At 38.5% G+C, this 15,216-nt stretch overlaps 1 protein-coding gene across 3 annotated transcripts in view; it reads left to right on the top strand.

Moving 5' to 3' along the window:
• The window catches only part of pcx (pecanex), a 743,348-nt gene that overhangs the window by 137,178 nt on the left and 590,954 nt on the right, over nt 1–15,216 (top strand). For all 3 annotated transcript variants that reach the window (XR_016547122.1, XM_090376780.1, XM_090376781.1), the window contains exon 6: nt 789–1,928. Coding sequence is in view for 2 of the 3 variants with exons in the window: in XM_090376780.1 (XP_090232906.1) it covers nt 789–1,928 (1,140 nt within the window). In the remaining variant the exon portion in view is untranslated. The remainder of the gene's footprint in view (nt 1–788; nt 1,929–15,216) is intronic.

The raw sequence follows: 15,216 nt of genomic DNA on the forward strand, positions 1-15,216 counted from the left end.
TTCCTGATTTTCAAAGCTATTTTTGTGATGCTATTTGTTAAAAACTGTGTGAATTAGTTGATTGTAAACACAGATAATATATCACATTTTTCATAATTCATTCATTGAGATATGCATTATTTGAAGCAATCTTCAAAATATAGATTTACTTATGTACTACCCAGAGCCTGTACATGAATAACATGCCCTGTTTATGTACAGGCCACGTCAAGGTACACCTGAAAGGGTTATCCTTGTACATCAGAACAAAAAAATTAATAAAATACATAAATAAATAAAATAATAATAAAAAATATGCTGGCCTTTAGCCATTTTTTTAAGAGCTAACAAAAGGTTTGGGGTAGTTTAATATGCCTTATGCATGAAGTAGAACTATTTATAAGGGGGGAAAAAATTAGATTTTAGGTTGGCTTGTTTTCTCTGCAGTAATGCACTAGAATGTGTAGAGAATATCCTAATTTGCTGATATCTGGAGACTATTGTGTATCCACTAGATCAGTGAGAGAATGATATGGGAAGTGAGTTTTCTGTAATTATTAGTAAGTGTTGAAAAAATATATTACATTTCTATGTTATGCAATCACTGGAAGAAATAGTACCCTGTACTTTTAATTCCTTGGAAAAAAATATGAGAGGTGTTTCAAAGGCTATCAAAGTTAATTATAAGAGTGAACTGTAGTCCTGGTGTATTTAAATTTTTATTTTTATGTTTATTTAGATTTTCGGTAATTAATAGCCATTAATCTTTGCTTGTGATTGTGTTTAATGTACACTTCATGTTTTTTCAGGTCATTCCGAAGATTCAGTTGCTTGTGCCTCAGCATCTTCAGTATTTCTTTTGCCTGAAGGTCTTCATCATACTACTTATTTACCTGCTAGTGCACTCAGTTTATCATCTAGCTCTAGTTCAGAAGCACTCCTAAAAGGCACAGGTTCTGTTGAACTAGGTTTCATGTGTCAAGACCCTAGTGTATGTGCAGCTGAATTAGCTCGACGTCGGAGCCGCTTTCAGGTGAAGGGTGAGAAGGACAAAAGAGTAGTTCGACGAGCACATAGTGAATTAGAAACTTGTCCAGAAAAACCATCTCCTTCTGTGCCACCATCACATCCTGTGAGTTTGGAAGTAATTGGTTGTAGCTGTAGTGGAATTGTAAGTCACCCTAGACCCTCATTACCACGTCGTAGTGTTGAGTTCCTTAGGCCAAGTTTCAGTGAGGCTATTAAACCTATAGTGGAACTAAATGATGAACATCAAGGAAGTGGACCAGAAAATGGACGAGGTAACAGTTCACCTTCTGTACCTGGTCATGGAAGTCACACACCACATCAAGGTTCAGCGGGAAGCTGCACTCTTGTAAGACATCGTTCATTGGAAACTGCTAGCACACCTAGACATATACGAACCTTTTCAGCACGTAGTAGTCGGTCTCTAGGAATTGCTGAAGAACTTCTGTCAGACAGGCCAACTTCTCAGGCTTCAACTGAAGAAAATGTTCCAGATAGTTTACGTCCATGTAGACAGTTTTTGATGTCTGATAAAACAGATAGTGTGATGCAAGGAACTAAAACTGAATCCTTATTTTCTGAGTCTTCCTTACAGACATCAGATCATTCTTCTCACGAAACAAAAACCCATTTAGGAGGAGGAGATGGTGCTAGTGACAAATTAGGTCATAGTCGGAGTAATAGTGAAGTGTCATCTGTTTCTAGTGAAACCTTATCTATATCTTTGCCTGATAGCAATGACAGTCACTTTACCCTTATTTATCGACCATCTCTGCACCATACTAGAGATTCAAAACATGACAGAGGTCCACATACACTAAGTTGTTGGGGTGATTCTCAAAAGAAAGGACAGCTTCCATCACCTGCACCATCAGATGGTAGTAGCATAGCTGGTTTTGACTGGTTATTCAGTCTTAATCAAGGTAGCATATCTGGCAAGTAATATTAACATATAATTTCTAAATTGTCATGTTTATTATTGCATGTTTTTCATTGGATGCTAAAATAAACATAATGATAAATAACTTGCAATGAAAAACTCATGCTATCCGCTCGTACAAAGTACATAGAAATGTACTTTGGTTAAATACAATAAAATGTCGATTATTCGAACATGGATTATTCAAAATATTGTTTTCACTGTTAGGGAAACATTTTTTTTTCTGGTAAAGTAAGATCTCTTTATGCACTTTTTCTCTGTGATTATGAAATTGACTTCAAAATATTCATTTCAGAATATATTTTTGAAAAATTTTATTATTTTATGTTAAAAGTTATACTTATGTGATAGCAGTAGTAAATAAATTATTTTTGATTACATTTGAAAATGTTACTTTCCCAATGACTGGCAATACTTGTTAGCCTTAAATCACTAAGAGTTGTTAAAGACACTTTGTGACTCTTATTACTGTATGACAGGTTGCAACATGCTGCAGTACATTCTTACCAGTTGAGTTATATTATAATTTAAATAGTTCTAATCCGTGATAGTAGTACAGGTATTATATTAGATTTTGCATATGAATTAATGATTTTTTTTAATATACAGCTTGAAGTCAGTTGTTTCTGTGTTTCTTCATGTACAAATTAAATATTGTGTGGGAACTAAAATATCATGCCAGTGTGTTACATTGTTTTAGAGTTTTAAGCTCATCAGCAACATAGGCCATATTGCATTTTATGTATTGTGTTTGTGCAAGCATTTGTTTATGGGCCAATTTGCATCTTGTGCCAGTTGAAAAATCTGTTACTCATATTTTTACCCTCTCCACCTGAGTTTGGCTAACTACAGCTTCAATTGAAGAGGACTTCAGAAATTCCTCTGGTCATAGGCAGGAATTGAACCTTAATAGTGAACCTGATAGTTTCTGTTATGCTTGTTGCAATATGTTATTAAGTTGCACAAATAAATAATTTCTTCTTTGATAAAGAGAGCTTTTAGTGTGTATTTTGTCTGTAGATTAAGAGATCAAGATAAAACTTGGAGCCCACATATCTTATGCACCTTGTGCAGAGACACCTTGTGGTTGAATGAAAAAATGAAATGTATGCCATTTGCAGTACCAATAATGTGGTGGGTACAGTAAGATCATTTTGAGAGTTACTACTTTTGTTTAATGAAGGCCCTTAGTTTTTTGTCAAAAAGTAAAGAGAAGAAGATATGCATATCATCTAATAATTTATGTGAATCCATTTATGTCCGAACTGTATTTTTTATTTGGTATGAAAAGCTGAGTAGCGTCAATGATAATGTTCCCTGAATGCTTGCCAATTAGAATTTGTCATTTGGTCCACTGTATAGGATTTAAAAGCTATCTGATACCACTATAGTCTTCTTTATTAATGCAAAAATCCCTTCCCTTAGCAGCCTTGATGGTAGTTACATATTTAAGTAAATCCCACATCAGTACACTGTGATCACTGTCAATTAGTGTTTCCTTTATGAACAGATTCTTAATGCATGAAGAATCAGATAATCAGATAAAGTGCATTGCTCTGTTCGTTATATAACATGCTGCTATAGAAAGCAGTTATCATAAATCAGCAAAAGTCTTGCTAGTGTGTGAGTGACCAACTCACAAATTGTACTCAATATCTGGAAAGTTAAAATCCCAAATTATAATACAATTTATTTTTATGTCCCATACGATTTCTCTGTGTGGTTTTTCATTTGTCATCACAGTGCCGACCTGGGTGGTAAAGTGCCTGCCTGGCAACCCAAAGGTCACGGGTTCAAATCCCACCTCGGGCTTTGATCAGAGTCGTGCAAAAACATTGGACGTGCATTATGGCCAGAGAAGCTGATGCACCAACAACTAACAAAAAAAAAAAAAAAAAAAAGTCATCACATTCATTTGGTCTATAACGTGATCTTGCTTTCATTTTTGTTTTCCCAGTGCTTATGATACAACAAACTACTTTAGATTTTTTTTTTGCTTCCTAACTAAAATCATCCACCCCTGTCCTATCTGTCCTTTCTATATACATTGTACTCCCCAGATTCAAATTCTGTGTTCCTTATATCTGAGTGGCACCACATCTCTAATATTCTCATGTCTGCATTTGATGACCTAATCCTTACTTCAAATTCATCAAATTTATTTACTATGCTCCTGTCATTAGTATGCATACAAACAATACAATTTTTTCCGAACAGGTGCATTCCTTGACTGCAGAGTATTCAACTGCAAATGCACCTTATTAAATTGCCAAAATCATTTAGAATTAGACACATGTGAGTGAATTCAGCATACGGCAGTGACTTCTGCAGTACAGTCAGTCCTCGTATAGCACAATAGTTGTGTTCCTAGAAACCCCTCGTGCAATATAAACAACAGGCCCTATAGGAAAAATAGGGTTAGGCGCCGACCAGCCAAGATTGAACACACATTTGTAACCAAAACATTACCAAACACAATAAATTATCGTAATAAAGTACTTACGTATTTTATTGCGACTATTACGTAATAAAATATTGCTAATGCTTTTGCTTCTATCGTGAGCAGACTTATTTTTTGTTTGATTTTTCTATCCAAACAGATGACAGCCGTTCCACCTCTTCCAATTCATTGTGCCTTAATCTAATGGATTTTAATTAAACTTGGAGTTGTTCCCGCTATGAAAGTTTTTATTTTCTCTGCATTCTTTGTAATTCTTGGTGTTGCTTCATTTAGGTCTGTAGTAGTGCAGTATCACATGGTCTTTCATTTCGCTCAAAGCGTTTTACAATTTCATATTTTTTCTCTATCGACAGAGGCGGACTGGCCATAAGCCTTACCGGGGAAACTCCGGGGGTGCCGGAGGCCGGTGTGATTTTGGCTATAAACGCTAGTATGAGGCCACTATAAATTTTCTGAGGGTAAGAATTTTTGACCCAGTCCGCCTCTGTTTATCGATATTGCTTTTCTTTTTCTCTCTGAATGTGTAGTGTCTTTACCAGGACGCTTCCTTTTCACATCTTTTAAGTATTTTACCTATTTTTAGGGAATAAAGCACAATTACAAAATGAGGAGGCACGCTTGATACACATAAACAAAGCTGTGCACATGTAGCAACTGAATAAACAACACCGTAAAGGCAGAGATACACTATTAACACCTCACATTTTACTAAAGCACATTTCTAGGGGTTACTACCATAAAACAATAAAAATAATTTCCAGTTGCATTTCTGCTAGTGGAATCTGTTATAAACTGGTAGTAAACTCGATCTAATTGCATTTGCAATTATATCGATAGCTGGAATGGTGTTGGTTTTTACGTTATTATGGTGAAATGTGTTTCCCCTTCACTGATATAAAGTTATAATCCGTTGGGGTGATTCCGTGTTCGACTACCATTTCTTGTAAACACAAAGGCGAATCGTGCATAAGCGAATTCGGTTCGTGTTATATAAGATATTTATAAATCGTGTATGATTGAATTCGAATTGGAATCACGTGTTATACGAGAACTGACTATCTAGATGTCAGTCTAATTGAGGATGAGGTGAAATAAACTCTCTGGAGTATAGAACCACAGCCATCCCTTGCTGAAGGAAATTAGTATTATCCATGTAGTGCAAGGGTGCCACAGGCTTTTGCTGTACTAGCAAAAAAAAAAAAGTTTGAATTTCTTCCAGTTACATTTGGATTTCTTCAAACTGACAGCCTGACACCCCTAATTGATGTTGACCAGTGTTCCAGTAACACTGGATGTTGACCAGTTCCGAAACTTTCTAGAATATTGTTATATGTGGAAGAAAGGTTGGGATGTTTCTAGAACTTTTGACAGAGTTCTCCAGAAACTTCTTTACCAAAATATATGTATATATACAGGGTGATTCACTACCAGTGCAACAAACTTGCAGGAGTTGTAAGGGGCACAAAGACGAATTGGGATCACATAGCATTGCAGGGTCCAAAATGCCTTCGTCATGCGGTAGAGGACGTTGAACGGGAGGTCACGTGAACGATCCCGATGGAAGTCACATTTGCGAATCGGTTCCCGAGGCAGTAGGATGGACGAGTATTCAAACATTGAACTGGCCGACATGCACCTTGCGTGTGGAGCTGCAGACTGTAACGGGTGTGTCGTTCTGCGCTTGTACCAGGAACGTTTTCCGCACAGGTGCTCCTCATCATACGATTTTTGCACGTGTGCACAGAAGGTTACGTGAGACTGGTTGTTTCACGAGTGGTACCATGAATCGAGAGCGAATGACGAGGATGCCAGACAATGAGGAGAATGTCCTACGTCTTGCAGATGGCAATCCGAGTACGAGTACTTGAGTGATAGGCCAACGATTGGGTATTTCCCAATCCACTGTATGGAGGATACTGTCAACAAACCAAATGAGTTCATACCATCTGCAATGCGTCCAATCATTGGAGCCTGCGGATTATCCACTCCGGAGGACTTTTGCTACTTGGTTTCTTCAACAGAAACGGTTCAAAATGCTGACTTCCAGCGGGATTGCTGTTCACGTGACCTCCCATTCAACGTCCTCTACTGCATGACGAAGGCATTTCGGACCCTGCAATGCTATGTGATTCCAATTTGTCTTTGTGCCCCCTACACCTCCTGCAAGTTTGTCGCAGTGGTAGTGAATCACCCTGTATACAACTGGGTTCCAGACCAAGCAAGCATTTTCGTATTTCAAAAAGTGTGTGTGTTTCAGAGAGCGAGTGTGGACAAAGTGAACAATTGTTTCAGTGAATTACTGTTTGTAAACAAGTGTTGTGTGCATTAGTGTAAATCATGAATTGTGTTCTTGTGTGTGTGTGTGTGTGTGTGTGTGTGTGTGTGTGTGTTCCTAAACCATACATGAAATGTGTTGTGTTCTTGCTGAAATAAACCTGATTGCATTTGCAGAGAAGTGGTATTAAAATCACAGCAGATGACACTGTCACAACTTGAGAGAAAAGCCTATGAACTCTATTTTTGAAGTAACTTCAGAAATCAAGGTGAAGTGTGGGCTCCAAATTTCCTTTAGCTCACGTTCAAGGACATCAACAGGCTTAGAGGTAGTCATAAACCGATGCCTTTTGCTCTTCCGGTGATATGATGGAATCCTCGAGACCACATAAACGATTGTTACTTTTGCATGACCAATATTTCTAGTTTTAAAATCCAAGCATAGAGTAGAGAATCCCAACATACCTTCTACTCTAAGGCCTGTTCCTCGTGATGATATGATGCCAGTGCCAAAGCCACCAGAAACTTATGGACTTGAGACTCTGAATCAGGATTTGAAAAGGAGCCTTCAGAAGATTCAAAACCCAGAATGAGTACAGAACTAGACTTTTCAATTCTTGATACTGCAAAGCCTCATCTAATCATCAGGCAGAATTGAACGATTTGGACTCTCTCCAAAACTGAGGCTTAATTACTAGGATCATGGCTTCTGCAGTAGAATCTTCTTGAAAAGGGTGGTACAGTGTCTTTTTATGGGAAGAGGCAATCTAACGTTGCGACCTATTACTCCATGGATTCTTTGGTTTATTGTAACAGTGTCCAGGAATTAATGAAAGATACATCTGGAGCATGTCCCCGAGCACTGGAGGCTTTTCATTAATTCATACAATGTTAGTTTGAAGGCAGTTTTACTCCATAACGGAAATAAGTATCTTTTATACCATTGGCCCATGCAGTTCACATGAAGGAAATATACGAGAGCCTACAGGTTCTTTTGCAAAAAATATGCTATCAAGAATACAAATAGAATATTTGTGCTGACCTAAAAGTGGTAGCTTTGCTGACTGGATTGCAAAGTGGATACACTAAATACTTCTGCTTTTATGCGGGTGGGGCAGCTGAGTGAAGGATTGCCACTACAGGTAAAAAAATGGCCAGACTGTTCAGAAACTAAACTAGGCCAGAAAAATTAAGGACATCCTCCTTTGGTGGATAATTCAAAAATATGTTTACTTTAGCACACCAACCTAGGTTTGATAAAAAAAAAATATTTGTGAAAGAGATGGACAAAAAAAAGAAGGATCTTTCTGTTTGAGGCAAAAGTTTCCTTGAATCAGTGAGGCTGAGATAAAAGAGGAGTTTTTGTGGGTCCTCAAATCAGAATATTCGAAGATGAGGAATTCACTAAAAAATTAAATGCTTCAGAAATAAGAACCTGGAAGGCATTTGAAAACATTTGCCAGAACTTTTTAGACAGTGAGAAATCACAAAATTACAGTGAAATTGTGAATGAGCTAATTTTAGCATACAGAGAGTTGCGATACAACATGTTGTTAAAGCTTCAAAGAAATGCCAAGAGCAAAAGAGAGACAGTTTTTTAGAAGCAAAGGAAATTTGTAATGTGTTATTGCAAGAGAGATTAAAACTCAGGACACTCCCTAAAAGAGATATATGCTCTTGTCTAAGAAGTTGGGCATCATTGCAGATATTAGCATTAGAAGTGTCAAATGATACATGGAAGCAAGCTTTTCATAGCATCAGCCAAAAAAAAAAAAAAAAAAAAACACTTTCCATTTCACCTATCCATTCACTCCAAAGGTTTTTCTGGTTCTTTCTTTAATTTATTTGAGCTAGCAACTTCCATAATGACAGATGGAAGTTTGTTCCAGCAATCAGCGACTCGAAGGCTGAAGTAAACTTGCGCTCATCTATTCTGCAACTATGTTTCTTCAATTTGAATTTATGTCCTCTCAAGTGTGTAATCTGAGTAAGAGGAAGAATCCATCAGCATTGAGCTGTCCCAAACTGTTAAAAGCTTATACAATCCTGTATAAGCTTTTAACAGTTTTTCCTGTATAAGCTTATAAAGCTTATACAGGAAAAACAATCCACTCTCTATAAGATCAAATTTCCTGTGCCTAGTCTCGAGATGCTGCGACTTCCAGAACTTAAGCCAGTCTCGGTAAGAGCATTCCCTTTATTTCCCTCACCAATCTCATTGCCCTTCTCTGTACTCTTTCCAGCAGGTCTACATCCTTCATAAAATGAAACCTCTGGACCTGTATGCAGTACTCGAGGTGTGGCCTGACCATTGCCTTATATAAAGGAATAATCACCTCTTTATTCCTGGTAGCAAAATCCCTGTATATTATTGATAAAACTGCATGAACTGCCCTGGCAGCCAGTCTGCACTGCTCAGAGAATTTCATATATGGCTGCACAATTACCCCAAGTCTTTTTTTCATTCTCAACTACCCTGTGTGTTATAACCACACAGTTAGTATGTCATTCTGAGGTTACTGCTACCCACATGCAGTACTTTCCATTTGTTAATGTTAAACTTCAGTTGCCACTTCTCAGCCCATCTGCCCAACTTTTCTAGATCCTGTTGCAGTAACATACTGTCTTTAGTGTCATTAACAACCTACCAACTTTTGTATCATCTGCAAACTTGGACATTAAACCTGAAATACCTTCATTAATGACATTGATAAATAAAGAACACAACAATGGGCCCAACACCGAACCATTGGGGAACTTCACATATTAGTTCATGAAGAGCAGTGTCCATTGATTACTATTCTCTGTCTTCTCCCACACAATTATCCCTTTATACGTAGCAAAAACTTGCCCTTAATGCCATATTGCTATGGAGGGGTGAAATGGGAAGGTTTTTTTTTTTTTTTGGCTGATGCTGCATAAGCTTGCTTTCTTGCGTCGTATGCCTCTATTAATGCTAATGCTACAATTTGTACAGCAGTCTTTTATGTGCAACAATAGCAAAAGCTTTTCTGAATTCTAATATGATATAATTATTTTTGGCATCCTGTTCCTTTGTGACCACATTGTAGTATTCAATCATATTGGTCAGACAGGATTTCCCCTTAACATACCCAGGCTGTCTGAACTATAACGACAGTCTTGTCTATATGATCCTGCAGTGCTTCTATAACCAGCGACTGCATTATTTTTCCTGAAAGAGATGTTAAACTAACAGATCTGTAATTACTTCTCTCACCCTTTGATCCCCCCTCCCCTTTGTGAATTGGGGATAGAGTTGCACATCTGCAATACATGGGACCTCACCTGAATCCAAAGATGCTGTCATAATTATGTTTAAGTGATTGCATACTTCCTTTGCTGCCTTCCTTAATATAACTGGATAAATGCTATCCACTGTAGGTGTCTTTCTTATGTTTAACTTCAACAATTTCTCTTCCACTTTCCTCTCAGTTATTACAAAATCATTTAGTTCCCTGTTAGAGTTTGATAAATTTCTGGCTCCCTTCCCTACAGAATTCCTCACGTGTGTGAATGTATATGCAAAATACTCATTCAGTTTGTCAGCTACCTGAACAGAATCCTCAAGAGTTGAACCATCAAAATCAAGCGGACCATTCCGATTCATTCCATTCCTTCATGAGTTTACATAACTAAAGAAGTCTCCGCTGTTTTTCTTTGCATTCTTTATCAAAGATTTCTCGAAATCTGCCTTCACTTGCCTAACCTCTTTTGTGACTTGATTACAGACTAGCTTTTGTCTACCATAGTCTTCTATGCCACCTGATAATTTATATGCATCCCATGCATTTTTCTTCTGTGCGATGAGTCTCATTGGTACCTCCGTAGCCAGGTAGGCAGGAGCAGCAGCAGCATTGCATAGCACACGCTTCTTGATTAGACTGGGGTTCGAACCCATGACCACCAAATACGGAGGATGCGGAAAGGTCAGGGAATGACCACCGCATATCCCAGAGCAATATGGCCTTAGTTACTAATGCTCCTAAAAACCAAATAACAACGAGTCTCATTAATTCATCTGACATAATTTAGGCGTAAACCTTGAACAGTATTTTTTAGTTGGTATGAAAAGTGTAATAGCATCGAAGATTAATTTTTTGAATGCTTCCTATGTAGAATTTGGTGTTGGTAGCATCATCAATTGATCCTACTGCATGGAATTTAAAAAGTGTCTACACCAGCGTATTTCGTTTACAAAAGCAAAAACCCTTCCCTTTACCCCTGATGGATAAAGGGAAGGGTTTTTGCTAATAATCACTGTTGATAATCAGATCAAGAGTATTACTCCTAGTTGCCTCTCAAACATACTGCTATAGAAAACAGTTGCCCAATAAATCCACTGAAGTTTTGCTACTGTGTGAATAACCAACCCACAAGTTCCATTCAATATCTGGAAATTTAAAATATCCCATTATAAAATAATCAAACAATGCATTTCAAGATAATCCAAATAACAAACAATAATGTACATTTCATAATGCTGTGATCTAGAGGAAAAACAATCCACTCAGTTCTCCCTCGAGCCATGGCACTCTCACTACCTTGAGCTTTTTGCTTTGTTAGCATTAGCATTAGTAGAGGCACATGATGCAAGAAAGCAAGCTTTTGCGGCATCGACTATAAAAAAAAAAAAAACCCTCTCCCATTTCACCCCTCCGTTCGTTCCAAATACATGTCCAGCTCAGCCTTAAATTTATTTAGGCTATCAATTTCCACAACAAAGGATTGAAGTCTGTTCCACCAACCAACTACCCGCTGGCTAAAGGCAAACTTCTGCATATCTATCCTACATCTGTCTTTCCTCAATTTGAATTTATGCCTTCTCAGGTGATTATTCTGAGCAAGAGGAAGAATCACATGAGCATTGAGCATGCCCAAACTATTCAAGGCTTTACACACCTCAATGAGATCACCTCGCAGGTGCCTAGTCTCCAGACACTCTAATTTGCAAAATTAAGCCTTTCTTTGTAAGAGCAACCCTTTGTTCCATTTCTTGTTGCCCTTCTCTGTACTCGTTCCAACAGCTCAACATCAATCTTAAAATGGGGCCTTCACACCTGTATACAGTACTCAAGGTGTGGCCTGACCATTGTCTTATACAAGGGGATAATCACTTCCTTATCCCTGCTAGAAAAATTCCTGTATATCATTGACAAGATACCATGAGCTACTCTTGCAGACCATCTGTACTTCTCAGAAAACTGCACAATTGCCTCCACCTCCTTTTCGTTCTCTACCACTGTCAGTGTAGTACCACAGAGTTGATATGTTACTCTGGGGTTACTTCTTCCCATATGTAGTCCTTTACATTTGTCAATGTTAAACTTCATTTGCCACCTCTCAGCCCATCTGCTCACCTGTTGCAGCAGCGTACTGTCATTAGTGTCCTTAACAACCCTGCCAACCTTTATATCATCTGCAAACGTGGACATTAAGCTTGATATACCATCATCAATATCATTTATAAATACAGAAAACAACAATGGACCCAACACTGAACCTTGAGGGACTCCACTAATAACATTAGTCCACGATGAGCAGTGACCATTGATTGCCACTCTGTCTTCTCCCACTCAACCATCCCTTTAAGTGGGATTTACTCAAAGAGGTAACTACCATTAGCGGTAAAGGGAAGGGTTATTGCTTCCGTAAAGGCGACTACGATGGACTGAGACAGTATTTAAATTCTATACAGTGGGATCAACTGATAATGTTACCAACAGCAAATTCAAAATGGGAAGCATTCAAAGAACTTATCTTGGAAGCTACTAGGCTTTACATACCAACTAAGAAATATTTTTCAAGGTTTAGGCCAAAATGGATGTCAGATGAACTAATGAGGCATATGGCAGAGAAGAAAAATGCATGGGATACTTACAAATTAACACATGACACAGAAGGCTATGATAGATACAAGTTGATATGCAACCAAGTTACAAAGGAGGTTAGGCAGGCGAAGGCAGATTACGAGAAATCCTTGGCAAGGGATGCAAAGAAAAACAGCAAAGAGTTCTTTACTTATGTAAACTCTAGAAGGAAGGGGATGAATCAGATTGGTCCACTTGATATTGATGGGTCAAGTGTTGATGATCCTGCTCAGGTAGCTAACAAACTAAATGAATATTTTGCATCGACATTCACACATGAGGTGTTATTCAGCGAGGGGAATGCCAGAGGTGTATTCAACTCTAACAGTAAGCTACAGAATCTTGAAATAACTGGGAGGAGTAAAGTGGAGGAGAAACTGTTGAAGATAAACACAAGAAAGGCACCCGGGGTGGATGGGATCTATCCAGTTATATTAAAGGAGGCAGCAAAGGAAGTAAGCAAACCCTTAGCCATAATTATGAGAGCTTCCTTGGACTCAGGGGAGGTACCCATAGATTGGAAATGTGCAAATGTGACCCCATTCACAAAGGAGGATCAAAGGCTGACACAAGTAATTATAGACCTGTGAGCTTAACTTCTGTTCCAGGAAAATTAATGGAGGCACTGGTTAAAGAAGCACTGCAGGATCATTTAGACAAGACTTCAGTTATAGCTCGGACACAGCATGGCTTTGTTAAGGGGAAGTCTTGCCTGACCAATTTAATTGGATACTATGATGCAGTCACAAAAGAACTGGATGCAGGGCATAGCTTTGATATTATATACTTGGATCTTAGAAAGGCTTTTGATACTGTTGCACATGGAAGACTGCTACACAAATTGGAGCAGTGTGACATTGGAGGCAAATTGCTGCTATGGATAAAGGGGTGGTTGAGGGGGAGAAGACAGAGAGTGGTAATCAATGGACACTGCTCATCGTGGACTAATGTTATTAGTGGAGTCCCTCAGGGCTCAGTGTTGGGTCCATTATTGTTTTCTGTATTTATAAATGATATTGATGATGGTATATCAAGCTTAATGTCCAAGTTTGCAGATGATACAAAGGTTGGCAGGGTTGTCAAGGACACTACTGACACTATGCTGCTGCAACAGGATCTGGAAAGGTTGAGCAGATGGGCTGAGAGGTGGCAAATGAAGTTGAACATTGACAAATGTAAAGTACTACACATGGGAAACAGTAACCCCAGAGCAACGTATCAACTCTGTGGTACTACACTGACAATGGTAAAGAATGAAAAGGACCTGGTTGTGGTTGTGCAGGCAGATATTACGTTCTCTGAGCAGTGCAGACGGTCTGCAAGAGTAGCTCATGGAGTATTGTCAATGATATACAGGAATTTTTCCAGCAGGGATAAGGAGGTGATTATTCCCTTGTATAAGGCAATGGTCAGGCCACACCTAGAGTACTGTATACAGGTCTGGAGGCCTCATTTCAAGAAGGATGTAGTGCTGCTGGAACGAGTACAGAGAAGGGCAACAAGATTAGTGAATGGAACAAAGGGGTGCTCTTACGAAGAAAGGCTTAAGTTTTGCAAATTACAGTATCTGGAGACTAGGCACCAGCAAGGTAATCTGATAGAGGTCAGATGATACAGGCCTTGAATGGTTTGAGCATGCTCAATGCTGATGGGATTCTTCCTCTAGCTCAGAATAATAAACACCTGAGAGGGCATAAATTCAAATTGAGGAAAGACAGATGTAGGATAGACGTGCGGAAATTTGCCTTTAGCCAGCGGGTGGTTGGTTGGTGGAGCAGACTTCCATCCCTTGTAGTGGAGGTTGATAGCCTAAATAAGTTTAAGGCTCAGCTGGACAGGTATTTTAAACGAACAGAGGGGTGAAGTGGTTTTTTTTTTTTTTTTTTTTTGGCTGATGCTGCATAAGCTTGCTTTCTTGCATCAAATGCCTCTACTAATGCTAATGCTAATGCTTTATCCATAGCAGCAATTTGCCTCCAATGCTACACTTCTCCAATTTTTTCAGCAGTCTTCCATGTGCAACCGTATCAAAAATCTTTCTAAGATCCAAATATATGATATCAAAGTTATTCTCTGCATCAAGTTCTTTTTTGACCACATCATAGTATCCAATCAAATTGGTCAGGCAAGACTTTTCCTTAAGAAAGCCATGCTGTGTCAGAGCTATAACTGAAGTCTTGTCTAGATGATCCTGCAGTGCTTCTTTTACCAGTGCCTCCATTAATTTTCCTGGAACAGAAGATAAACTGACAGGTCTATAATTACTTGTGTTGCCCTTTGATCCTCCTTTGTGAATTGGGGTCACATTTGCACATCTCCAGTCCATGGGTATCCCCCTGAGTCCAAAGAAGCTCTCACAATTATGGCTGAGGGTTTGCTTACTTCCTTTGCTACCTCCTTTAATATAACTGGATAGATCCCATCCACCCTGGGTGCCTCTTTTATGTTTATCATCAACAATTTCTCCTCCACTTTCCTCTCAGTTATTACAAAATCATCTAGCTCACTGCCAGAGTTTAATTCACCTCTGGCATTCCCCTCCCTAAATAACTCCTCATGTGTGAATGTAGATGCAAAATACTTGTTTGTGTGGTGAGGCAAGATTTTGGTTCATATTCAATATAATTAAAAATACTATACTAAACTGA

The sequence above is a fragment of the Mastigoproctus giganteus genome, chromosome 6, assembly GCF_048544385.1.
Source record: "Mastigoproctus giganteus isolate SK-2022 chromosome 6, ASM4854438v1, whole genome shotgun sequence".
NCBI classification, from domain to species: Eukaryota; Metazoa; Arthropoda; class Arachnida; order Uropygi; family Thelyphonidae; genus Mastigoproctus; species Mastigoproctus giganteus.